The sequence below is a fragment of the Bombus affinis genome, chromosome 7, assembly GCF_024516045.1.
Source record: "Bombus affinis isolate iyBomAffi1 chromosome 7, iyBomAffi1.2, whole genome shotgun sequence".
NCBI classification, from domain to species: Eukaryota; Metazoa; Arthropoda; class Insecta; order Hymenoptera; family Apidae; genus Bombus; species Bombus affinis.
Window position 1 is genome coordinate 4,796,318 of NC_066350.1, and position 26,946 is coordinate 4,823,263.

At 37.1% G+C, this 26,946-nt stretch overlaps 4 protein-coding genes across 8 annotated transcripts in view; 1 reads left to right on the forward strand and 3 right to left on the reverse strand.

Moving 5' to 3' along the window:
- Window positions 1-184: 184 nt before the first annotated feature.
- LOC126918305 (malignant T-cell-amplified sequence 1 homolog) lies at window positions 185-1,679 on the forward strand. Its single transcript, XM_050726019.1, has 6 exons — window positions 185-536; window positions 623-775; window positions 849-949; window positions 1,076-1,209; window positions 1,297-1,364; window positions 1,443-1,679. Exons 1-6 carry the CDS (start codon window positions 526-528, stop codon window positions 1,522-1,524), a joined length of 549 nt encoding a protein of 182 aa, XP_050581976.1. The 5' UTR covers window positions 185-525; the 3' UTR covers window positions 1,525-1,679.
- LOC126918286 (uncharacterized) lies at window positions 1,656-5,151 on the reverse strand. Its single transcript, XM_050725992.1, has 10 exons — window positions 4,784-5,151; window positions 4,610-4,656; window positions 4,455-4,535; window positions 4,139-4,345; window positions 3,979-4,063; window positions 3,770-3,892; window positions 3,535-3,707; window positions 3,339-3,440; window positions 3,065-3,253; window positions 1,656-2,994 (listed from the first exon to the last, which is right to left on the reverse strand). The coding sequence occupies exons 1-10, from the start codon at window positions 4,845-4,847 to the stop codon at window positions 1,810-1,812; spliced, it is 2,256 nt and encodes a 751-aa protein (XP_050581949.1). The 5' UTR covers window positions 4,848-5,151; the 3' UTR covers window positions 1,656-1,809.
- Window positions 5,152-5,816: 665 nt separating this feature from the next.
- Window positions 5,817-7,878, reverse strand: LOC126918301 (vacuolar protein-sorting-associated protein 36). 2 transcript variants are annotated; one of them, XM_050726015.1, is made up of 6 exons: window positions 7,646-7,878; window positions 7,395-7,590; window positions 6,956-7,317; window positions 6,865-6,897; window positions 6,447-6,662; window positions 5,817-6,387 (listed from the first exon to the last, which is right to left on the reverse strand). In XM_050726015.1, the coding sequence occupies exons 1-6, from the start codon at window positions 7,739-7,741 to the stop codon at window positions 6,214-6,216; spliced, it is 1,077 nt and encodes a 358-aa protein (XP_050581972.1). In that variant the 5' UTR covers window positions 7,742-7,878; the 3' UTR covers window positions 5,817-6,213. The 2 variants fall into 2 exon arrangements, with proteins under 2 accessions (XP_050581972.1, XP_050581970.1); XM_050726013.1 differs by having other exon boundaries at window positions 6,733-6,897; window positions 7,646-7,874.
- A 297-nt stretch (window positions 7,879-8,175) lies between these two features.
- Window positions 8,176-26,946, reverse strand: part of LOC126918282 (uncharacterized) — a 62,102-nt gene continuing 43,331 nt past the window's right edge. For 3 of the 4 annotated variants that reach the window (XM_050725982.1, XM_050725984.1, XM_050725983.1), the window contains exons 2-14: window positions 20,368-20,503; window positions 18,895-18,994; window positions 18,646-18,779; window positions 16,510-17,673; window positions 16,188-16,407; window positions 16,002-16,109; window positions 15,825-15,919; window positions 15,687-15,753; window positions 15,301-15,626; window positions 14,828-14,960; window positions 14,494-14,748; window positions 14,072-14,191; window positions 8,176-13,994 (exon numbers count right to left, since the gene is read on the reverse strand). In XM_050725982.1, the coding sequence (XP_050581939.1) occupies window positions 13,812-13,994; window positions 14,072-14,191; window positions 14,494-14,748; window positions 14,828-14,960; window positions 15,301-15,626; window positions 15,687-15,753; window positions 15,825-15,919; window positions 16,002-16,109; window positions 16,188-16,407; window positions 16,510-17,673; window positions 18,646-18,779; window positions 18,895-18,994; window positions 20,368-20,450 (2,988 nt within the window). In that variant the 5' untranslated portion in view covers window positions 20,451-20,503 and the 3' untranslated portion in view covers window positions 8,176-13,811. The remainder of the gene's footprint in view (window positions 13,995-14,071; window positions 14,192-14,493; window positions 14,749-14,827; window positions 14,961-15,300; window positions 15,627-15,686; window positions 15,754-15,824; window positions 15,920-16,001; window positions 16,110-16,187; window positions 16,408-16,509; window positions 17,674-18,645; window positions 18,780-18,894; window positions 18,995-20,367; window positions 20,504-26,946) is intronic. The other variant, XR_007711298.1, reaches the window with a different exon arrangement.

The following is a 26,946-nucleotide window of genomic DNA, read 5'->3' on the forward strand; positions in this document are numbered from 1 at the left end:
TTAACCCGTATAAAAGACCCGATTGGCAAATCGTCCTTGTTCTATCCTTTCGCGACGACATAGTCTTATTTCCCTATAGTCTTCCATATAGTTTTAGCAGAGCTATTACTATTCCCTAACTAGACCCTTAGGGAAGTGAAGCTTTGAAAAATTATAACCAGCAAGTATGTAATTACAGTAGCCAGTAAAATTCGAAATAAGTGTAAATCTAAGATATTACATTCTTACATTCTATAATTTTCTAGTATGTAAAAAGAAAACTAACTTTCCCTCGTATAATTATATTTCACGATTTTATATATATATATATATATACACTTACGTGTCAATGTACATGCATTGATCGGTATTTGTATTTATATAGTACTGCAGCTTGAAATTCACGCGTTGCATATACCGGTTATCCTTTAAACTTTTGAAAAATTAGAATTGACATCGAGAATTAATAAGTAATTGAATGTAGTTTTTTGTAAACTAATACGCTAATTCTGCAACGTTCGATATTATTTTATAAAGGGGAGAAAAATGTTTAAAAAGTATGTATGACGTTCTGTCTCTTATAAGAACATAACCTTTTTCTAATAATAATAATATAATGATATTGCTTTCGATGTCTTATTAGATTCGACGAAAAAGATAGTGTTTCTGGTATACAACAACTGAAATCATCGGTTCAAAAAGGAATTCGTTCGAAGCTTTTAGAGCTTTATCCCCACTTAGACGGTCATATAGATGCTATCGTTCCAAAGAAAGATGCTTTTCGAATTATAAAATGGTAAACTTTCTCAAAAGTAATGGATTTTACGTTTAGTATTAGGTGATTTTGTTTATGTTTATTTTGTGATTAGTCACGACCATATAGAGATTATAGTAAATGCAGCAGGAGATCTTTTGTTCTTTCGTCAACGTGAAGGACCTTGGATGCCTACTTTAAGATTGTTACACAAATGTAAGCGATATCTTTCTACGATAAATAAGATGAAACAAAGTTTAATTAATAGAAAGTTAATTTCAAACAAAATAGTGTTGTATTTTACAATTTATTTTGCTTCGACACAAAATTTAAACATTCTAGACCCATTTTTTTTACCAATGGAACAAGTTGATAAAGGTGCTATCAGGTTTGTTCTTAGTGGAGCTAACATTATGTGTCCTGGTTTAACGTCGAAAGGTGCAAAGATGACACCCGTAGAAAAGGGAACAGTCGTTGTATCCTTTGTTGAAATAACTTGAATGAGGTTGTTTACCAGTTCCCAAAATTAATTGAGCATATTAAATTCTTAACTTGAATTATAGGCTGTTATGGCAGAGGGTAAGCAACATGCTTTAGCTGTGGGTGTTACTACATTGTCAACAGATGATATGTAAGTAAAGGAAACCTAGTAGAGAATGTGTAAAAAATATGAAGACTGCTCCTTGCATCATAACGATGTTATTTACAGAGTTAAGGTGAACAAAGGAATAGGCATAGAAAATTGTCATTACTTAAATGATGGACTTTGGCAAATGAAATCTGTGAAATAGAAGACTGATGTATATTGCCAAAGGCATATTATACGGACATATTGATCATTGTATGAATGCACTTTGTAACATTTTTAAAGATGAGATGTGCTGTGAAGTGATAATTCCAACTACGAAATTACTCTTATAAATAAAAATGAAAGATTGACAATGCATCTTTATTGTACAAACTGAATGCATATGACAAATTTATTACGATGTAATCGATGTAATTTTATAGTTTACATAAAATCAAGGGAAATCTATAAGGGAATAGATAGAATAGTATGTGGTTATAAAAAATAATTAACCAGATCCTGATTTAATATCTGCTTGGCCTTCTTGATTTTCTGAAGGAACGGAACGTTCATTTTCACAATGTCCCGATGCTGGAGAGTAAGATGAATTACTAGCATCGGAAGTTGGTGCGGAAGTGTTGCTTGAACTCGGTACGCTGTTGTTAGTAGTATTATTTTCGCCAACGGCATGAGGAGATTGTGGATGATAATGAGGACTGTGCGGGCTGTGAGGACCATGGGCGTGAGGACGGCCCATAGTATGTGGGGAATATTGCGAATATGGTTGATGGTAATACGGATGTGCGTATTGAGGATATGGTTGATGATATGGTTGTTGTTGAGAATAAGCATAGGATGGATGAGGAGGTCTTGGAGCTAGTGGAACATTTTGAGCCTGCTGAGTAGGTCCTGGTTGATATTGCTGACTGTAGCCTTGATTCGGTGGAATCATTTGCGGTGTATGTGGATTAGAAACTGGTCCTTGAGGTGGAAGCACCTGTGTTCCCTGGGTTCCCTGATGAGGTGGTATTGAGTGATTAGCTAACATTCCTTGTTGATGAGGATTATGTTGTATAGGAGGAGCTGGCGAAGAAACAGGAGGCATATTCGGCGTATTTGCAGTTGCATTTGCAGGTGCATTAGTGTTAGCAGAAACTGCTGCTGTAGTAGTAGTAGTAGCAGCAGTAGTAGTGGTAGTAGCAGTAGTAGTAGTAATAATAGTAGGTTGCTGTGATTGTAAAGAAGATGGTTGTGATTGTTGCGTTGGTGGCTGTTGTTGTTGTTGTGGATGCTGTTGATGTTGAGTTGGTGGTGGTGGTGGCGGTTGTTGTTGATGTTGAATTGGTGGTGGTTGTTGATGATGTTGAGTTGATGGTGGTGGCTGCTGTTGCGATTGCGGTTGTGAAGACTGTGGTGGTGGTTGTTGTTGTTGCTGCTGCTGCTGCTGTTGTGCTGGTGGTGGTGGTGGTGGCGGCGGCGGCGGCGGAGCTTGTTGTTGCTGCTGTTGCTGTAGTGGACTAATAGTTCCACTGTACATTCCAGAATTGGATGTATGTTGATTAGAATTTCCTTGAGCTGATGAAGGTTCTGCTTTATTTTCAGTATATGGTGGTGAGGATGTTTCCTTTTTAATTTCATTATTAAGTTTTTCAGTTCCATTTGTCTTTTTATCCATTGCATCATGATCAGGAACCTACAAGGAAATAGTAATGCGTAACGATACTTGTGCATCAATAATAACAATTGTTACAGGTAGTACTTACATCGGATGGTGTTTCATCGTTAATAGGAGCAGGAGTTGGAGTAGGAGTAGAATTTGGAGTTGATTCGCTGGATGCAGGTCCATCCGAGCGATTTTCTTCTGCACCTTTTAATCTATCTCGCCTAAGCGCTTCGTATTGTCGTTCCACCATCTTATTGAATGTTTCTTCATCTACAGCTGGTTTACAATGCTAAAAGAAGCATTTTGGCTTCGGTATTTGAATAATTATCAAATAATAATTAATGGAACATATCTTATTAAAAATAATAACCTACCTTCTTCAATTCTTCTTGAAATATTTCGCTTGTCTCGATAAATTTACGTTTCTTTGCTTCAAATTTTTCTTCTATTTGTTGTAATTCAGCTTCGAGCTTTTTCTGTAACATTTAATGCCACAATATAATAGCTAAAATAATATATATTATATTAATATAATTAAAAATTAACTTCTCTTTTATTGTATGTATATACCTGATGCATTGTTAAAGACTGTACTTGACGGCGTAATACTTGCATTCGTTGTGTAGTAACAACAGAGCGAACATCCGGAACTACAGTATCACTAAATATCTCGTTAATAAGACGATGGTTTCGAGTATATCGAGAGTACGCAACGTGTTTTACGGAATATCCATCATCTTGATCTGCAAAATAAAAAAGTCATTTATATAACTTTTACTTGTCCGAATTATATAAATTTATATACCATCATCATCTTCTGCAGGTAAAATATCTATTCTTCTATCTTGCGCTGCTTGTCCTTTGGTACTGCCTGAAGAACGTTCATGACTTTCTCGATCATCATTATTTTGTTGTGCGGCGCATAATGCTATGATAAAAATAACGATATATTGTACTAAGAATGTAATATAAATAAGTAGTGTATTTATTTACTTACTAATGTAAAATATTTACCAGATTTTCCTCTATTTTTAGCTGCAATGTAAGCTAAGTACGCAGGCGAGTTGTGATAAGTTTTCAAACTTTTCTCATACTCAACCTATTGAAATTCAAGTAGTATTAATAACTAGTTTTACAGTTGTATAAAAATAGTACCCATATATATGATCTTTACCTTTTCAGCTTCATATTCTTCGATAAACTCTGTTTTATCCTCCTCTGGTAAATCTCTCCACATCTGTCCAATAATCTTTCCTATTTCCCATAATTTTAATTCTGGATTTTGAGCTTTCACTTGATCCCAAACTTTTCTACTATATCTCATATAAGGCATAAGAGGTTTTTCTGGTGGCTTGGGTGGTTTGGGCATACGGGAATCAGCCTACTCGATATTAGCATGAAATAAAATTTTGACACATTTATAAAAGTAGTGTTACAATTTTAACATAACTTTATTAAATATTTATATTATATATTTAAAAAGTACGTACGTTTGTATTTTTCCCAACTTTTTGTGGTGTAAATCCTGGATGACTATGAGGCGTTTGAATGAATGGGCTTTGTGCATCTTTCTATAGATTGTTATAAAAATTAGTTTTACATTTTGAAATGTGTATAAGCTCATTTACATAAGAAATTTACTTACGCTATTAGTTGAACTACTACTACTTCCACCAGAGGCTCTAAGTCTTTCTGAAATGTAGCAATTATATATATATATATATATAACATATTTCTTTTTCTTTTTTTAATACGTACAAATTAAAAAGGAAAAACGGTATTTGATATAATTAAACAATTTAAAGTTAACAACACTTACGATTAGATGCAACAATATTTGAAGTAGCCATTGCCACTTGCTTATAGTTTGGAGGTAAAGCCATTTTGTACGTCAGTGAGTTTTATTTTCTTGAAGGTATAACGAACACGCTCAATAACGTATAAATATTATTAACATTTATATCGTTTATGATAAAAAAGAAACAGCGTATTCCGAATTTCAAGAGATTCACTCAATCATATCGCTGTGACATTACAATTGTAGACAACGCTCTTTATACCGCGATAAAAATATCTTTTTCTTATTCTAACCTTAAACTAAAATTGTAAAGTTTGTCGAACGAGTCGAGTGAGTGTAGTGAACGAGATGATCACGTGATGTATTGCGACGGATTCAACCATTGGCTACTAATTGTTAGTTAATTGCTGATTTTCATAAACAATTTCGCGTTACTATAGTAAACTTATCAAATTAATATCTTAATTTCCACTTTTGTATTGACCAATCTTCACTTAAGAGATTAACATCTTAAAAAATTGATTTCACACGGTGGAAGAATTAGGCACTATGTCCCTAGTTTATTTTTCACTAACTTGTACACAGAATTCTTAAATAACCAATACTTTTCAATAACTTTTAATATCTGCTATGGTGCAGATATTACCTCGTAATTATTAATTTGATGTTATTTACGACCAATTCATGACTGTGATCTTCTTATAATTGTACATCAATGCTTATAACAGTTTATAATAATTTATATTACTACTAACTTGTTAAAACCACTAAATATATGTCACTACAGTTGCAAGTTAAGCTTAATTTTTTTAGTTGTTCTCATAATTCGTTGACAATTGACAAACGAAAGCAGATATTTGATATTGTATTTATTTTATATTCGCGAAAATACCATCGTTATTTCTACCAGTCTTGAAAATTAGTTTCATGGAGTGTCATCGATAAGTACGCGTTACATTTATACGTGTATTATAAACTGTAATCATCGATATCTCACTTACTTATACTCGTTATTTTCGGTTTATTCACTCGAATTCGCAAACAGTATTTCGAGTTATTGGAACAAGTAAAATATTTATTTACAAATGCGTATACATATATTGAATAATATATTTACTTATGTACATATTCTTATAAAGAATTCTTAATGATTACATTTTACTGGTTTCAATGTAATATTTATAAGTTACTCATTCGGAGATTTACAAAAATTATTTCCAATTAAAATAAGTATTGATTTCAAAGAATACATTATAGATTTTGTTTCCCTTTCAAATCGATGCATCATTGGTATAGCATATATGGCAATGCTTAATATTTAGTTTTGATTCATTTTATATTGCAACATAATGCAATTCTATATGTGAAAGCATAAAGAATATAAGAGATTTTAAGTTATTTTTTACATCACGAAAGCAATACATATGATGGCAGTGAGCAAATTGGCAGTGTTAATCATTTTGTTCCAAAAATAAATTAGGGTAAAATCTTAAAGCTTCAATTGTGTCGTCTCTACATGCTTTTCCTCTTTTTTCAGTCACTAACAGTCTTTCGCGCGCTAAAAGGACTGATATACCCTCCGATTGAGCAAGTTCTTCTGCTGTTAGAGATCCTCTTTCTCTTATCTGTAAAAAATAAATAAAGTTAAGTTTTATACAAAAACTGTTTGAACGTATTTACTTACTAGATCTGCTATAATATCAACTATGACATTATCATCGTGTGATCGTGACTGAAGGACCATAACTCCGCTATCAAACACTCTCAATACTATAGGTAAATCTAAAGATGCTAATTGTCTACTGGCATTTAGTAAATCTTCTGGTGAAAGAAGTTCTAAGCCTCTAGCTCTGTTTACACGACAATAAACATCTGTTAATGTTATCATTCCCCCAACTTCCTGTGGAATGAAATTACTTAAATATTTATCATGTATGATAAATTTAGTAACGATTACTAGGAATATTAACTTTAATTGGCTCTTCTAAAATATTTGCAAGTTGTTTTGCCAATTGCTTGAAATATTCATTACTACTTTTATACGCATCTCTGGTAACAGGGTCATCAATGCCAAGACTCATTAAATAGGACTTAAATCTAACCGTTTCATCCTCTGTGATGTCTCCTTGTCTCTCCTGCAATGGTCTTTGATTATGAATGTCAATTTTACAAAGTAATCTTGTTGAGAGTCACCCGTATTTTTGCCGAGATGGTTTTTGAAATGGAAACCATGTCTTTGGCTACTTCCATGAGCTTCTTAAGATCTTGAAAAGCCATTGATATGCTTTCGTCTGTTGCTTTCTGCTGTTCCTGAAGGCTTCTTTCAATACCTATGATACCAGTTCGTGTCTTTATTTGTGGCAGAGGCTTATTAATATCTCTACTATTTTTTGTGTTGCTATCAGGATGTTCCAGAGGCACGATAGGTGTAAATTCCCAAATTCGTCTCGTAATAGCATCGGACAAATGCGTATGAAAATTTGGATCCAAACCTTCTTTAAACGAGAATTTAATATAGTTACATACGCTATTATCCAACGGACCAGGCATTTTATCTGTAAAGCAAAATGTAGTATAAGCATTATTACATAGTTTGATTTACAAATATATTCTTCTAATAGTTGTAATATACCGATTGGAGCTTCAGAAAGGTGTATAACAACTTTTTTACTGCGTCCAAAAGAAAATGGTCCAGGAATTTCTTCCTCGAAGAAAACTATATGACGAAGGGATAACGAAAGGCATGTATGACCGCGTGATATATCACCAGGTCTTCCCCAAAGAAATCTGTGGCTGGTAAGTACTAATTCACCACTTTCAAAATTTGTCTGTCAAAAAGTCGAAGGTTATGTTTTAGTTTGATGTTACGATTAATATACATACCTTGATATCTCCATCGTATATGCATATGCTAACATCGCGTCTTATATAAATTTCATTCGGAAGAAGTCGAGAATCAGCATATTCAAATCTATTCATTATTTCTAAAGATTAAGATGCAGAATCAAGTGTGTTACAAAGACACGTTGAAAACAGTTTATCTCGGACATAAACTGTCTTACTGGCAATTTTGACGTATTCTAACCGCAAGATGTCCTTCGATTTCGTTACAATTTACCTTCACTCTAACGCTAAATTGTTGATATATTTTATGTTCTGTTTATTTATGCGTTTTCCAATAGCAGAATATCATAAATTTGATAATTGATGTAATAATTGATTTTATTTTGTAAATTTTTTGTTTTCGACTATGTAATTAGTACTAACAATTGCAATTTTATGTAATTTAAAATATTCACTTCATTTTAAGTAATTTAAAGATTGAAATTAGGACAACTTGCAAAATTATATATGGATATAATAGACAAAAATTTATACAGGAATTCAAGGTGATAATCATGAAATAGATGACATTAGTTGTTACTTTAAATATATTTGTTTGGAATTTATTCAGTAAACGAATCGTGTAAATAGAATCGCAACCATGATTAACAATGATCATGTATGTATAGTTAATAGTACGTGATTCTCCGTGTACTTGTTACATTACACGATTGTGTATAGTGATTAACCTTTTCATTTATAATATATTCCTTTCACAGATTTTAGCGTAAGGTTGTTTTTCGTTTGTTTATAATTAATATAGCATAATGTAATGTGTAACAATACACGTTATACCTTTCACAAGCACAAGCCCGAACGTACCTTATCTTAAGGGATATGTTACTATTATTAAAATTAATAATTTTAAATCTATACAAATTTCCATATATATTTTCTGCTCAATGAATTTATACTTTTAAATATACCATACTTTTAAATGTAACATGAAGAGGTCGTAAAAACTGAAGAGTAAAATTACATACACGATCGAATCGAACTATTTAATGATATATGGGTAATTTATTTTTAGATTTCGTTTAGAAACAAGTAATTGGAGGCAGAATAAATCAAAATTACTTTATCGGAATTGATTTTGTTAAGTTTTCGTTTACATTCGTTCTGTTTACTCTTCTATTGTAAACTGAATAATAGCAAATAAAATGATTTTTCCAACATAAAGGAGAAAATTAATTTTTTCGCGAGAAATAGATTCCTCTCCAGATTCTTAATTAATTTGTTTGTAATTGTTCTTTCCTTAACATCGATAAAACAATAATTATTAAAATTATTGTAAATTAAAAAATTTATTGGTATGGATCGTTGAAAATCATTACCAATATTTTATATATGGTTATTTTAAACGATTCAGCGTCTGTCGAAGTACATAAACGCTTTAACAATTCCCTTAAGTTCATTTAAGCAGGATAGCGTCAGCAACTTGCTTGAATATTTTTATAATTGTTTAAATTTGCACGGTTTTTTATTCGGTTTTTGAATCTGGCGACGGTACGCACGAGCATAATCCGAAATGTAATTAGGAAGGGCTTGGCAAGGATTGTTCTTCATAAAGTTTCACCTTAGTCGATAAGATACAAAGACCAATGCATATACAGGGTGAGGTGAATGTGCCCTTATTATATCACAGAGAGGCGTAACAAAAATATAAAACAATTTAAATTTTATAGTATTTTTGTATGAATCATATACGCTCATGCAACGGCTACGCGTTGCGATTCGTCCTACAATTCTGATCGCGATTTCTAAATTATAAGGCATCGTAATTCCTTTTCTCACGAATTCTGATTTTCTGATTAATAAAAATTTTATACGTGATTAACGATACAATATCTAGAATATAAATCAAGAATATCCTAAAGAACGTAAGATACGAGTGAGACAGCTGTGACGCGAGAAAATATTATATCGGCGTGATAAAATAAATGATAACGTTTATACAAACATAGAATGTTTCAAGATAGAACATTCTGTGTATAGAATTGATTAACAATGTAAAATATTGAATTGAACTCGCGCATAATTAAGCAAGAGTATAAGAAAGTACTCTTTGAATATAACTAATAAAACTTATTTAAGACATACATACATATATGCATATCGGCGAGTTCTATTATTTAGGTGGTTAACTGTATCGTTTGCAGTACGAATCGCATTGGCATTATTATTGTCATCATCACTCCTTTTTCCCTTCTTTCCCCTATCCGATGATCGTTCGTTCTTATCTTATCTTTCACGCTATTCTTTCCTCGCGTTCTCTTTACATTCTCTCGTTTGTCCACGTTCTCTCACTTTCATTTTCTCTTGTCTCTTGCATGCTTCTTTCTTTCCCTCTCTCTCTCTCTCTCTGCCCCCCCCTCCCTCTCGCGCTCCCGTTCCAACTCTACGCTCGCTCTCTTTTATTCTCGTTCGCTCTGTTTCTCTTAATTTTGTCTATAGCTAGCCCCTGACAAAACTAAATTCTGGTAAACGAGAAGCAAGCTATTGAATGCCTTCAATATTGTTCTCTCCCTGTCTCATCGTTCTGCGCCATACGTTCAATGTATTCCAGTTTTTAACAGTAAAACTTAGTAATACGTATCCGTAACATATGCGTACACGGACGCAGACAGACGTACGTGAACAATTCCACCTACGCGTGTGTGCGGGCGCGTGTGCGCCACGTTGGTATTAAGAATAAAAGATCAGTTTTGTGCTGATATACAACAGTGTTTTGAATGGTAATTTGACTTACATGTATACAGATTATACATACGTACTACGTACGGTTTCATGAGTACAAAGTGAACGCGAGGACGATCCAATTGATTTAGCTTCGTCGCGTCGAGTCATTTTCTTCCATTCTTTTCTTTCTCGTTTTTCTTTTCCGTCTTTTTGTCATTAAGAGCTATCTACGAGTTGTATTTGAAGGAAAAGAGGAATCGATTGATTTGACTCGATCTGGATCGAACTTGCGATCCAAAATTTCCCTTTATCCGCGAATGCTTTCTCTTGATTTTGTACAATTTTTTGAATTTTGAAGAATGAAGAAATACTCAATATTTCGTGAATCGATTGTTGATAGTTTATTTCATCGGCATTAAAAATCGTTCAAGTTTCGATCGAGGTATGCACGTAATAATTAACCACAATCGTTCTCGCTGACCACTTTGTATGAAACGATGCAGAGATACATATCGTTCACGATGGATAATTTACAAATATAGTTATGGAGTTAATGAGAGTTCAGCGATATTAGTCCCATAGTAAGTTAGCGATAGAAAATATTCTGAATAAGTTCATAAGTATGGATTTAAATAGTCGGCAATTTATGACAAAAAATGTATAATATAGAGTGTAAAATTCTCTCGTAATGTAACTATACATATATATAGATGTTGTATATGTATATATACACGTGGCGTATGCGTAATGTGTACGTGTAATACGAAGAGTTAGGTTTGTTAAATTTTATCGTGTACGAAGAGGTACAAAATTTATAGGTATAGAATAGACTATGAGGTCCGAAAGGCTATCTAATTCGTTCGATTTGCGTTAACGATCCCGTTAGTCGAAGTATCGCGTGGTTTTCCATTTCTGTCGGATCTATAAACGTATCGTTAATTATAAATTAAGATTTCCATGAACATTCTTCTGTATTTCGAACAGCACGCATCATCCAATCACGATGATAATATCAATTAACACTAACGACTAAGAAAATTATTTTAATAAAATATTCATTTTTCATGTCAAATCACAAGAATATTTGTTTTCGTACCTTCTCCTAATTTCAATGACATTCCGCACAAATAATTCCGACCAGATGATAACGCGTCCAATTATATCAGGAATAATCGAGTATTATCGTAACCTCGAACGCTCGATGGAATCGTAATGGTGCAAATTTTGTAGGATTAAGTCGACGTAAGATTTCTTCTATGAACTGTACCGTGTACGTATAAACAATCGACAACAGATTTGCATCGACCAAGCATTGCTTGAAGATGGTGTAATTCGGTCATGTGCCAAGTACTGTCACGAACGCGAACAGGAAAGAGGAGAAAGGAATCGAGGATAACCATTTGATCGTCGAAATGAAATAACAAAAAGAGATGGACAGACTCTCCGAGAAGAAAGAAGGAACAGAAGAAGAAGAAGAAGAGGGAGAAGTAGAAGAAGAAATATGAAAAGGATGATCGTTGGTCGTTAGAGGGGAGAAGAATATAATCAAGAATTGCGATCAATCGTCCACGTTTGGAAAAGAATGCTCTGCACGTCGAGTACGTCGTTAATAAACTCTGTACAAACATTAACAGTTCATTGGGAACAACAACATTTACATCTTGATAAAACCCTGAAACAGAGCTTCCATCGTTCATAAATTTTTTAACGCCGCAATGAATCTTTTAATTGCGGCGCAACATTTCTTGTTTCTTTTACTTGCTCTTTTTTTTCTTTTTTTTTCTTCAATTTCTTTTATTCCTCTGTAACTATGTAGCCAGTCATTCAACGAACAACGAGCAAGATTACATCGATACGCCAGAATAGAGGCACGAAAAAAAAAAAAAGAAAAGAAAACATGTTTTCTTTTTCTTACAAGTATCGTACAAAAACTAATAAATAATCCTGGCGTTAAAGAACACGATGATTATCCGAAAAGGGTAACTTTTTTCTCTCGAAAAAGAAATAATCTGCATTCTAACTAATATCAACATAAGTACATACGGAATACATACAGAAGATGTCTCTGGTGGACATTTCTTTATACACGTAAGGAAGGTTCGATTAAGCTTGTTTAAAATGTATCGGTTTATACGCGTATTCCTTTCCAAAGGAAAAGAAACTGAGAAAGAAGAGGAGAACACATTTTTTAATGCCATCGCTAATTCGTACGGGTTGATTTGTGCATAATTTCGTATGCAATTTGATGTTTAATCCACTCGTGCAATGAATCAGACGAATAAAGGCAAAAAGGATATTCCTTGGCTCTGACATTCGACGGCCGTACACGATATCTCGATACAAATATTTGAGCCTCGTAGCGAGAATCTGGCGGTCTCGTCACAAAGTTCGTTCGAACCTTCCTCGTGGAGGGACACACGGTATGGAGAACGATGTGGATCCATTTAGAACCTACAGCGATTTGTGCTTGACGATGACTTTTGATATCGATATATCAGTCTGAAATGATTGATATCAGCTCCGTGTTACATCCCGATTGATTCTCACGTTTCTTACAATTTTACTTGTTTATCTTCCATTTTAACGGTAACCTTGTGTCGTGATTCACGTTGGAGCAAACCATGTGAGCTTTAATCACGGAGCCGTCAATTCGAATCTTATCATTAGACGAAACAACATATCATGTACATCCATTTAGTACATGTACAATAGGATACGAGTTTGACATTGAGAATTTTATACCATCAAATCGAAAACGATGAATTGTAGATTTTGTTGAATTGTCATGTTTCTGCTTGCAATGTGTTGCCACACGTTTATGAGTGTGCTTCCTCGTTAGAGCATAGAGGAGAACGGTTAAAGAGAGAAAGCTGGACATTCGGTAAAATACTTACAAGTAATCGTAACGTGAATAGAAAAATCTTTCGCATTGAGGCCTTAAGTTTGTCAGCACCCTGTAAATTCACGAATTTATATACAATAAATCCAACGAATTGTACGTGATCGTTTCTTTCAAAGGTCAACAAAATTATCTAGGTTTCTCTCTTCTACATTCTTTTTGTTAATGGAAATAGACTATTAATTAATACTGTGTATTATTGGGTTATTCTAAAAGATCACGCAGTTTCGAACGGTCTATTTTGAAAAAACGTAACTTCATTTCCTTCTCAAGCTTCTTTCTCTTGAATGGAAATATTCTCAAAAATAGGAAGACCTCGAAAATCGAAAATGCTTATCAGAATTTTCCTATTTGAAAGATTGAAATTTCTATATCGTAATTTGCAATGTTGCTTTAATTTCAAAGAAAATCGTTGAAGCATGGGAAAGTACCTAATGCTTTTTAAAAGTGAACGGCTGAAAACTCGGACGAATATCCGGATGACTTACTACAACATCGTGTCTACGTAATCCTACCGTTCTCCCAGTATACTTTAAATCCGTGCAGATTTATTATATATTCGCTTTGCCAACATCCTACGCGATCCTTTCATTTTCTGAGCGGATGCCACATGGCGACAGGGCGTCTTTGAGCAGCCAACATTTGTCTCCAATGGACGAATGCTCGTCCTGCTGACGTAGGTCCCACGATAACGTGTCCGACGGAGTACGGTTTCGAATTTACACCCTGTTCATTGTTTACTTCCGCTACAGTTAGCCTTATCTGTATGTTCTGAAATTAGGTTGAAGAAATTAGTACGTCTTTCTCACAATACCTAACAAATTTGATAATTAAAAATTATTCGAAACCTGCAGAATATGACTGGGTACGTTAAAAATAATTGCCTCGTTGAAGATTGGACTTTCTTCTCCCTTTTTCACAGATGTCTTCTTCTTGTGGATCTTTTTGCCTTGTTGTAGCAAGTAAACCTTTGGAACATAGTAAATGCATAATTCAATGATCAATCAGTATCTATGGATCATACGTGATCACAATAATTTCAGTTAGCCTATTTAATTTTGAAAATGTTTAATTTATATAATATAATAAATCTTATCTTTCTTTTTTCGCGTTTATGTGTATAGATTCTCGAGGGAACTATTTTGAAGGGGACAATGTACATTTTTCATTAAATGACGTATGAACATTTTTACGGGGTCAGTCTCCTTACTTCTTAGACACACCTCGGTGCGTACGTTGAGATTACAATGAGAAACAAGCACTTTATTACCTTAACGAAGAAATCACCGGGCACGGCACTGACACCATGTAAATTTCTAGCCTTCACAACCACCAGGGTGAGTCTTTCAGCTGTTTGCAAGTAGCTCAAAGAGAACATCAACTCTCCAAGTCTTGGCGTGGGCAAAGCTGATCCCAGAAGTGGTAACCACGTAGTTGCAGGTGCTCTTGAGGCGGGTCCTAGACGTAATCTAGCTTCCCCGATGAGGGATGTTCCATCACCTATACTGGTCTCGTCAGAAAATACCTTAAAAATTTCCCATGCAGATAATATCGCTTATCAAGCATTTTACATATTTTGAATTACTTTAATTAAAATAACATACTTCGACGAGAAGAGTTCTTCCAGTGGGACCATCGTCCAGGGGGAACAAAAAGTTTTCTTGATAACTAGGTGACGGACTGCCTCTATACAGCCGGGTTTTCACGTGTAATTGTCTGTTCGGTAACAGACAAACTCTAAAAGAATAAATAAGTATCGACGGTTAATTTAACCATCTTTCTTTCTATGGTGGATATGTAATATTTAACCCTTTCATGTTTGACGCGTGTACGCAAAATTGCGCTTTACAAATTATTCGCTAACTAATAATTGGTTGTGCAATAATAAGCAATAATGATCGATAAAAACAAATTTTCCACAAAATCTAAGAACTATTCGATCCTGAAACGGTTAAATTTAGATATTTCTACGATCTTTTCCTGATATAATTAAATTTCGGACCTGGAAATTATTTCGTTCGTCGGATTATTAATCTAATCAGTATCAAACGTAATAAGATTGACGAAATGTTCAAACCTGGCAAAGGTATCTTGAGCAGGTTGTCCATCCGAGGTGACGAGATCTCTGGCTTCGAGAACGCTGACCGCGAGATCACCCTCGCTATCAGCACCTCGGCCACCCCATCTGTCGTACTGGACACCGACGCACACATGACCGACGACAGGTGCTTCTTCGAGATCGTTTAACACTACACTGGTATCCGAGCATACACTTTCGCAGCTTATTGCCCTTTTTAGGTTCGATTCATCCGGCGGTGGCTCTGGATCCGGCCCCTGAGGTCCACGACGACTTCCGGGATTGATGTCATTGTAATCGTTCATCGTGTAGTTTGTGACAAATGCCTGCGAATGAAATTATATTTGAATAACAGAAAATCAATATATCTGAAAGTGAAATTGTACCTGAGAGAACTTTCGCTTTAATTGCGCTTCCTCCAGTGCGACAAAAAAGTCGTGATTGTTTCGTTTTCTGTGAAATAAGTTAGAGATTAATTTGCTTTTTAAGGCAGATCGACCAAGTTATCGTATATCGAAGGCTACCTTAACGAGTCAGCGTCATCGAGTTCGTTGAGTTCATGGATACCGTTCAATCTCTCCATACTTTTTTTTCTTTGTTCGATACTGTTTAAAATATCCTGAAAGTAAAATGATATATACGATGATACGATTCATCGAATAAAGTTTAAAATATAACCAAGATCGATAGTATAGTCGTACCTCTGAGGTTCTCGTGAAGCTTGGGTCAGTCATATACGTGTAAACCTCTTGACTGTGATCTTTAACTAACAACGGCGACGACGGTGGATCTTGTAAACTATTGTACACCTAAAATCGTAAAGATTTAATACGATGATTAAAATTTTAATAATATTCTAACGTCTTCCTAGACTCGACGTATACTACCTCTTGTGCAGTTCTATGTGCTTCTAAATTCAGTTCAGGGCTGTAAAGATCGGAGCTACGCCTAGAGCCGTCAGGACCTATCACATCGGAATCGTTTTCCGCGTAAATATCTTGAACTTCATCGTGCAACCTAGTAGTGGAGTTATCTTCCACCACCAACGACGGAGATCTCGGTGGGAAGGTGAAACGTTGAACTTGTTGTGCCGAGGATATGACTGAGCTATAACAATCAAGAACAAAATCGTTAATATTTATTCGTACGCAAACTTCTTCTAGTTCTTTTCTTTTTTTTGTTTCATAGAATGATCAATCTGACGTATACTTGTAAAATTCCGAGGCGTCGATGTAGCTGTGAGACGTGACCAATCTGAGAGCGTTAAATATTCTTTCGCCGGTTGTCTGTCCGTTCTTCTTTGGCACATCTTTCGGTGGGTCAGGTGGCGCGGGTGGCGGTGGTATCGGACTGGAAGCTGCCTCACTGTTGACCTTCAACGCGTTGATCGATGTTTGAATCGTGTCGTCGTAGAGGATGCGATCCTGATCTCGGTGGAGTCCGAGCTCGTTGATCGAGTCGTATATAGGAAGATCGGGTAAGCTCTGAATATACTGCGAGACCTTTTGCAACCCTTGATTCTCGCGATACAGGTAGCACGGGCTGATATCGTCCTGAAGGCTGGAACTTGTAAAGGGCGTCATCTCGATGCTTTGCATCTCGTTGCTCTTACGATCGAGGTCGTTGCCGAGACTCTGAGTGCTGCGAAGCATCTTGGATAGTTCCTCGGATCCGTATATCGATCCCATGATAGTCTGGCTGGCGGCATTCGAAGAATTCGTCATATCGAAACTGCTTGGCGAGCTTCTCGAATCATTCCGGACATGTTGCCGTATTATGTGACTCCTTTGGACGATGTCGTAACTGCCGTAGCTTGTGTTGTTGTCCTCGTCCCCTTTCCCATCTAGCGTAGCTATAGGTACACCATGTACTCCGTACCTAATTCTCGTCGATTCGAGGCCGGTATCGAATTGCTTGTAAGGATTGTGCCTATTCTGCTCTTTCCTCGGTTCTTCCTCGAATTCGTATCTCAGTCTTGCGTCGATGTGATTTTGCGAGCCGTACGGTGTCATCTGAATATTTTCATTCGTCATGGTGTTCGGTTTCTCGCCGTCGAATCTAAACGAACCGTGGTCGTTCGATACTTGATGTAGACCATAATTTTTCATGGGCTCGCTCTGGAAAAGAAAGACCGACGGGCCGTTCGACCTCGAAGGAATCGCTGTTCTCTGCAACGATGGCGGCGGTGTCAGAGGTACCGGGCCAGCTTCTTGCATTCTCAGGTAGTCTACTGTGCTGGAGGTTTGAAGCGGAGATGGCCTTGGACGTGAAGTTGGCCTTGGTTGAGGTGCTGGTCTCAAAGGCTGCGGTGGTATGGTGCTGCCGGTAGCAGTGCCCAGAGGTGGATGAAGATCTCTATCTACCGGTTCGAATCTGCAAATATCGCAAGTTATATCGTTTTGAGACGAACAACCTTTTATTCTTTCCTCCATTGTATGTTCTTCGTCAAAGCGTTTACTCTCTTCGTATTTCTCGCTTTATACGTGAGCGGCGAATTTGGTTGGAACGTTGTTTCTCGATCTGATTTTCATTTCTCTAAATATGATATTTTTATCACACTGATGATATCGAACGCTCGAATCGCGCAGATATGTATCGTTTCGAATTCGGCGCATATATTAAGCCGTTCATTTGTCGAATATGAAATATTGGTCGCGTGACACGGCGCGAGATGCAGATTTGATTTCATATTTTGCAGCAGCGCGGTTTTAGCTCGTTATCGTGTGAAATATTAGCAAACGAGTATCGACCGGTTGCGTAGACATCGCACGCTTACCGAAGAAAGGAAATCGCGTAATTTTCCCTTCGAATATAAATACTTTAACGATTGTTTCGAACAGAGATTTATTTAATGTTCGTTGTTTGAAACAACGAATGCACGAGCGGGTCGAATAACGTACAACAACGACAATAATTAAGATTTAATGCTTTCAATAACGACACTGTTATTCGATTGTAAGTTAGTCGAGTTATCGATGGTTTTAGCCAATTATTTTCCGAGTGCTTGTTCCGGAAAAAGTTATCGCTGTGTCATCAAGTGGTCGATCGCATCAAGCAAAATATAAGAAATACCGGCCTATCGCTTCGACAATGTCCTGTGTCGTAATAAAATTAACGCGCGATGGCTCCACCCTATCGTAATTTACTCGGCGATTTCTTCCACGGTTCGGTTAACGATAAAATTATATTTATTATCCGTCGTGGTTGTTTCGTCCTCGTCGAAGAAATAATCGCTTTATCGGTTCACAATACGCGATATGGCTTTTCATTAACCAACGTCCAGTGAATTAGTAATCTATTAGTAATCTAATCGGGAGTTGATTTCGCAGTTCGTTACCGCAATACCTGGTGAAAGCTCCTTGCGCGTCGAGTCTGAGGTCGCTGTCGCTGTGAAGCAAATGTTGAGATGCATTTCCAGGTTGTCGATATAAACCGGGAATTGTCTGGGCTATTGGATGTTGTGCTTTCACTAAACCAACCTGGAAAATCCATCGTAACGAATCGTCGGAATTTCAACTTTTCGAGTGGCAAATTTTAAGCGAATTTTCTATTTCTTTTTAAAGTTTCTATTTTCTTAGTTTTACCAAAGTGTACCTTTTCTTCTCGCGGCGCCCATAACCACGATAGCCTTTGTCGCCATTGCTCGCAGATGTTCCAAATGTTTCTAGCGCTCCATTGCCAGTTGATGCAATACCTACGGATAATATTCCGAGCAATTGTTGTTATTAGTAGCCTTGCTAAAATTACATTAGTATGTTTCGCGTTAAATATCCGTTACTTATCGTGTGAAAATTGCTTTTACGGTTAGATATCGAGCTTTTGGACTACGGGTATGGCAGTTGGATTATTACTGAGAAGGTATTTCTGCTGGTATTTCTAGTTAATCGACCGATTTTACATTATGACAAAAGTCGTCGTGAACATTTTCCTTCCTCCTTTTTTAACGTTCGATATACTAGTGAGAAAGGGGTTTGGTCACATGGAGTGTTCGACGGCGGACTAATAACGGGAATATGCTACTATTAAGAGTATGGGGGGATGCGCGCTCGTCAAAGGGATGGAGCGAGGAATCGATCAACGAGGAGAAATGAATTTTATCAAGTGTGATATTGAAAGGTAAAATAAAATTTCGCTGCATTCCCGGGCAACAGTTGCTTAATCGATTGCGTGCGAAAGGCTCGGCACACGCTTTTTGAACTTGAACCTTTCCCTACCATAAAATTGTTCAGAGATATCTATTTTTGTTTATTGTTCAGAGATATTTATCTTTTTCACTTGTACCTAAATACTCATTATGTATTCATACGTGCTTGTTTTTATATGTTATTGACTTTTTATATGATTTTGTGTGATATGATTTCATACGTTTGATGATTTACGATTAAAAGGTAGAGCATTATCGTACAGAGATCAAAGCGTTTAACAAAGCTTTCTCCCTCTTAACAAGTAGAGTGTAGAGTTCTCGAGACGCTCCTGCCTAGGGGAGGTTTTCTAAATGTCGTCACACTTTCAACGATCCAACTTGAGGCTATCGACTTGTTATTACGATTATCACAAATTCTCAGGTTTCTCAATCCTTTAACGAATCTATCGATGAACGACGCCTGCAGGTCGTAAAGAGGTGGTTTTGCTGGAAAAAGGATACACTGGATGAGAGAAAAGGGCAGACGAGATAAGAAGTCACTGATACAATTGGTAGCTGAACGACCCTTTAACCTGTTGCACGTGCCGTATTTACCAGTCTTCGCGAACGTACCTGTTGTGTAACGCGAGAAAATACAGAAACAAGAAAACACTACTCGAGCTTATCACGTGAAAGAACGTTTCTGTTATCGCGGGCCTGTACAACGAGCCTATAGAATCGCAACAACTGTTACCATTGATGTTTCAGCGAAGAGGGAAGCAAGGAGTTGAAAGATGTTATCTATTCGTTACTAGGAACGGTAAATGTAAGCTTCGAAGCAACGAGACTAAAATTTCCCGTGAATCGTGAATTGTAAATCTCGAAAATCTCTGGTGCCAGCTGTCACCGAACGTGTTTGTTAAAAAATATAGTGGTGCAATTACCTCCTCCTGTAAAGTGCCAGGGCGGCGCTAGCCACGACGACAATGGCTAAAGCCACCCCAAGAACGGTGAGCGTCCAACCCATCCTTCTTAATGCTAAATCCAGGCCCGACCACAAATCCAATCAGACCGCCGAACCTGAAACACACGGAGTAAATCCGTAGAGAGCATGATCCGATTACAGTTACAGGAGCAAGATTACCAGTGGATTAACGATCTTTATACATACCAACTGTGTGTGGACCCGTTTATTCGATTTCTCAGTATTTTCGGCAATATATTACACGGGTATCCCATCTACTTATCGTAACAACAACCATTTTACCTTTGCTCCCATTTACGTTCTTATCGTTACGTTTAATATCAAAATCGATTGTTATATCCGCAAATTTATATTTTTATGTACACCACTGGAAAAGTTTGCGATATATATATACAGAGAATCGTTTCATTCGCTAAATATTGTAACGAGTGTTTGTATATCTTATTTTCGTCTGTTATTCGTTTTCCCACCTTTAACGATTTTAACGTTAACGTAACGGTGTAGCGTAAAAAATAGCGTTCGATGAAACTCGCGAAGGACGCAAGTCAGATGGAAGCCGGAAATGTCGATAAAAGTTAACGAGGCGGTACCGTGAGCGATAAAATCTCCCCTCGGGAAGTTCTCCGACGATTCGTGCCTTTGCCGACGACACGAAAGGATTTTCAAGATTCGCAAGAAACTCTACCGCAAAATTAGAGCCGCTCGTGGCGGCGGTTTCATCTCTGGTTACGTCGTGAAGGGTCCCTAATCTGGTCTTTCGACGTGACTGACTCTATACGAACGTGTGGTGTATTCACCTTCCTTGTCACTTGTATACCAATGTACGCGTATATATACGTCGTTTCCAGTCGAACAGACTCGTGTTACGAATACATGCGTTATGTAGAGGCATGCATATGCATCGAGGAACAAGTAGGTACATAGTCGGTAGACCAAAGACGACTGGAGAACGCTTGGCCCTTGACATCGCATAGGTTGCTTCTGCCTCGAGCAACAACACACGATTTAAAACGCCATTCTCTGGAAATATACAAGGTGGTTGGTAACTGATAGTACAAGCGAAAAGGGAGTGATTCTACGCGAAAAAAGAAGTCGAATATATAGAATAAAAATTTTTCGTTTGAGGCTTTGTTTTCGAGAAAATCAACTTTGAGTTTTCGCTCGGTACGCGTGCACTTTACTGTAGCCTTTCATACTTTAAAACAATCGAATACGTTACTTCATATTATTTCATTATGTATTCCTAATTTTCCGTTACGGCAAAAATAAACTTAAACTGCGATAATATCCGTCGAGACAACGATCTACAGTGAGATCCGTTATAACGAGACGCGATAAAGTGCACGCGTACCGAGCGAAAATTCAAAGTCGATTTTCTCGAAAATAAAGCCTCAAACGAAAAATTGTTATTCTATATATTCGACTTCTTTTTTCGCGTAGAATCAACCCCTTTCCGCGTGTACCACCAGTTACTAACCACCCTGTATATGTCAGAGATGAGGAGCATCGAGGCCTTTCTTTCGGAATTTTTGGGAAGATCCCCAATACTTTAGTCTAGACTATTTATTATAGCTGTACTTAAATGATAAGAGTTAGAAATAGTTGTTATGATTCAATCCTATTATGTTTGTCCGTAATTTGTGACGATGGGCTTGGGCTCGATGTGACACAGCTGGTCGCCGAACGTAGTCACGGTCACGGGATGAACGTTTTTATCTAACAGAGAAGTTCCAATATTGTGGGACACACGTTGTATTAACAATCAAACCCCGGGCAGAAGCAATGCCAGTTCTACGCGGGTCTGCCTAGCAACGGCGGCTGGAATTTTGTTGATATCCCCGGCCAATATGCAACGAACAAACGCGATCGTAAGGAGAGGAAAATTTCCATCAGTTTTTTATTCTTGCGATCACCTTGGAGAGTTTGCACATCGTCTTTACGTGCATTGTTATACCGAGCGTCACAGCAAACGTTACTTTGTGCTTCAAAATATATTCTACGTTTAACAAAGAGTTAGCCCGTTGACCGTGGATTCGTTATTGAACCTAAGAACATTGTCACTAACATCTCGAGTGTTTAATCACCACGGTTATTTTTCAACTTTGTAAAAATCAATATTTATACCAGTAAATATAATCTCTATTGTACAACAACGATGGCTAGTCCGAATGAAGATTCGTTACACGCCCATAAACCTAATGCTTAACTCGACATATATTTACGATAAAACGATTTATTTTCTCATGCAAACTTTTCTTCCGATTAGCTTCTAGTAGATTAATTTATTTGTCAACCTGGCTTGGCACACTCTCGTACTTTGTTCGGAGCACCAGTCCGCATTCCCACGCCAAATCTCTCAATATCTCGTGTCTCATATCGAACAGTCGCTTAACATACACGCGTATATCTCTGTTTCTCGTAACCAATGCGAATACACTATCCTATACTTACTTAACCTACTTAACATACCTGTCGCGTATCTACCTTTAAATTAACCGGCTACCTATACTCTTACGCTATTTTTCATCACCGCTCCATTTACCCAACCCTCTGCTAAATCTTCCTCTCTTAAATACGCTAGAATCTGATCTATAGCAGTCTATATTATATATCTATATATAATATAAGTTTTGCGTATGTAGCGAAATTGGATAATTAGTTTCACTTTGTAACATTTCCTTGATAGATATATGTACAATCATCCCGCGCAATTTTACAACTTAACATTTTCTAAAATATACATGTAGGCATTTTTAGTCAACTAAACTAAATAAAGTTCATATCCAAAGATATCGGTCGAGGGTTAATATCAATTTATTACAAAGTAACAATAATTTATAGCTGGCAATTCGTTCATGGTTTTCTAGTTCTTCTTCGTACTTTGTTCGCGTTTGTGATTGCTTAAGCTTCATACACGTATCATCGGGAAGAAGTTGAGATATCGTGTTCTTCTGTCACGTACATCGGAGATTCTATATTTTTATCTGAGAAAGGAACGCGTCGTCCATTTTCCGCGCACAGGGTAATGCTCCCCCTTTTATCTCAGACGTTTTGACACAAAGTACGTGTGTGGCTTAGCTTAGGTGTAGTCATGTACTCATCTTCCTTCAAAAAAAAGGAGAAAGGAAAAAAGAAAGAAATAAAGAAAGGAGGGGGGTCGGTAGGTTAGCGTGGAGGAGGAAGGGGTGAAAGAAAGAAGGTGCACCACGGCGTGTGTGTGAAAAAATAGGCCAAGCCAGCGGAGTCGGTGAACTTTGCTCAGATACTTCGACGAGCATACAACGAGTATACAACGAGCATACAGCAATCCGGATGGTTTCCCCTTCGAAGATGCAATCCGCTCTTCAAGCGCTATAGATACGAACGATCTAGCCTATAAATCGCGCATATGACCACGGTATTTCTAAATATCGTACTTCCAACGCAAGTATCTTCACCAACCAAGAGAATTCCATTGGTATTTTTCTCCTGTGACCTTATTTTTTTATCGTGATTATCGATTATCGTTTGTGTTTCAAAGTAATTTTTATATGCTTCGTTTGCCGTTATTCGAGATAAATCATTTAATATGAATAGTATGTACGAAAGTATGATTGACGGGGTAGGTAAACTTTGGCTGGTAAACTTGGATTTATCAATTTTCGCAGCAACGAAGCTTGCATGTAAATAGCGAAAATAAATAAGTCAAGGATTGAAAAACGGTGTATGGGATATGTCGGGAAAGCAAGACAGTACATAGCGAATAAAAGAGCGAATAAATGAAATTGTCTGATAGAAAGGATACGAAACGAACAGGTGGAGAACGACAGTCGTATTATGTTAGGAAAGTAGAAGCGAGGAAACAAACGGGTAATAACGCCGGGTGGAAAAGGATTCTTATCCACAAAGATCATCCTCGTTCTAAGCGAAAGATGGAGCACGTACGTTAACATTAGGTAGAATGTACTTTCAATGGTCAGACGCAGGACATGCGCGTTTTCCTTGTGTTGAAAGCTAAAGTTACGGTTAAACGAACATCGAAGAAAATTTGACGATAGTTACTTTGTTCTCTGTTACACGATGGCAAACAACTTGTACGCTATTGACCTCGGTAAAATTTCAAGCACGGGCAACGATCACGATCGGTCGACAAGTATACGATGGTATGCGCGAAACTTTTCAATTTCGAGGTAGATACGAAATACGAAGGGAAACAAGTTAGCAAGAACTCGAAGGCAGGAGTTAAGAATCGAAGGAAATAATTCATTGTCGCGTTGGCTGAGCGAATCGCGATGGTATACATATATGTACATATAGTTGGTTAAAGAACCGGCTGTGCACGTGGTGCAGCAAACAGCAAGTAACTGAGACTTTTGGCAAGATGGAAGGAGAAGGTAGATCAACGATAAGATTTAGCAGGAAAGAAAAGGGCGGTGGTTGCGGGTCGCTAACGCTGTAGGTGGTGGTGGTGGTTCGGTCTTTCCCATCGGAGACAATGGTAGCAATTAGCGGCGTGTAAGATTTTAGCCCGTGGGGCTGCAGAGAAACAGAAAGAGAAGGAGAAAGAATACGAGATGCTCCGATTCTCAAGTACGTTCATTCAGGGGCTAGTCTCTTTTTCGTTGTCTGGACGTGGCAGAGAAGGGAAAAGAAAGGGGGTCATGTACATCTAATCGAGCTCTCAAAGATTCATCGATCCACTTACCACCTATCGAACATTACGCCTATTCGAAGCAACAGATATTAAGTATCGGACACCGGTTCCAGATGTGGTGTTCGATTCAAGAACGAAAGGGTTCAGAGTTTTGCAGTTTCGCTCGCAAGAATATCATCGACGCGATAAATCTATCGAGCTCATTATACTTGCCTAATATTGAAAGAAAACTTGTCAAACCGACGTTTTTATACGTTTTGTTCACTTCTTTCGAACCGAAGATAAACTTTTAACGCGACGATAGAATAAACATTACGTCATGCGTAGACTTAGGATCGATCAAGTTAAAAGATAAAAAGCTATTGATTGTAAAATCTTTGCTCGAATCTTTTACCTCGATCTCTGCAAATGCTTTCAAATACGTTGTTGTCGATAAAATAGAGTCTCGTGACATGTATACATATACGTATAATGCGCACATCCGTTGTTACAAGCGCGCAAAAGCGCATTGCGCCTTTTGGCAATCAGGTATCCATTGGGAATCGATGCAAGGGTAACGCATGCGGAACGGCGAAATAAGGACGGCGAAGTAAGTAGAGGATATTAAAACCGGGTCAGACCAGAGCGTTCTGCCTCTGTTTACATTTGTGCCACTGTGTCAAGGTAACCGATGTCAGATGTACATGACGTATATACAAATCAAGAGCAGTTGATCAGAGACGAGAGAAAAAAAGAGGAGAACTTTGTCAGTCGCGTCTATCGTCGCGCATCAACCGTTTCGATTTGGCTCGAAAGAAAATGTATTAAACATAAAAATCCAGTCGAAACAAATACTCGACGACGACGATACCAATTTTTTATTATCTACGTGCTCTTCGACTAAGGTTGCATTCGCTTTTCAAACATATACGGATATATATACACGGATTTTTTGAACGTTTCGATATTTTTGCCTTTCTTTTTCTCTTTTATTAAACACGTGGACGTTTTGTACGAATTCCGAGCGATATTCGTCAGGCGAAATTTAACTATCGTAAGGCGCATCGGTTATCGTTAAAATGTATACCGTTCCGTTTATCGCAATTGAGAAAGTTACGAGATCGGAATTCTTGACTCACCGTGAATAATTCACGTGCGAGTTTCGCTTGTTATTGACAGTTGGTATACACGCTTCGACTCGGTTAATAAACGCCGTTGATAAACCATGAACGCTGCAAGCTGTCTCGTCGTTGATTCTTCGCTGTCGAAAATAATAAGAAGATAATTTCCTATTCTTGTCAAAGTTAGTATCACTTTATGTCACTGTGTTTTCGCATTATGGTAGCTGAACGATAGTTTTACGCATTTAGCGATCAAATTCGGCGAAGGAAATGTTTTCCTTCTCCGCATTTACGAACGTTTATGCCAAGATATTTATCCGAGTGTCTAGTCAGCTGCCTTATGAAAATTCGTTGCGGTGAATCGATGACAGGACTTGACGTTGTGCATGCAACGAGCGAGACGGCCATGGTCGCGAAATATCAATGCGAATATTTTAACAAGAGAAGTTATAATTCCTTGGTCGTTGAGCGAGACTTGAATTCGTCGATTCGTATTTCGTATTTAAATATATTCGTCCTGTTCATCTGATATCGATATACGGATTATCCGGATTAAAGCAGATCAGAATACGATGAAAATGCCTTTGTAAGAGGAAAAAGTTACGATACATTCGTTATATTTATCGAGAGGATTAATTAATAATGGTGGATGCATACAGAAATGCGGCAAAGTACAATAAAATTAAAGGGACAGATACTACACGAATACGTAATAATTTTCTGCCATTTGGCATTATAGCAGGACAAAAAGCAATTTTTGCATTTGAAAATTGATAATCTAAGTAGAGTAAGGAAAGGAATGAAA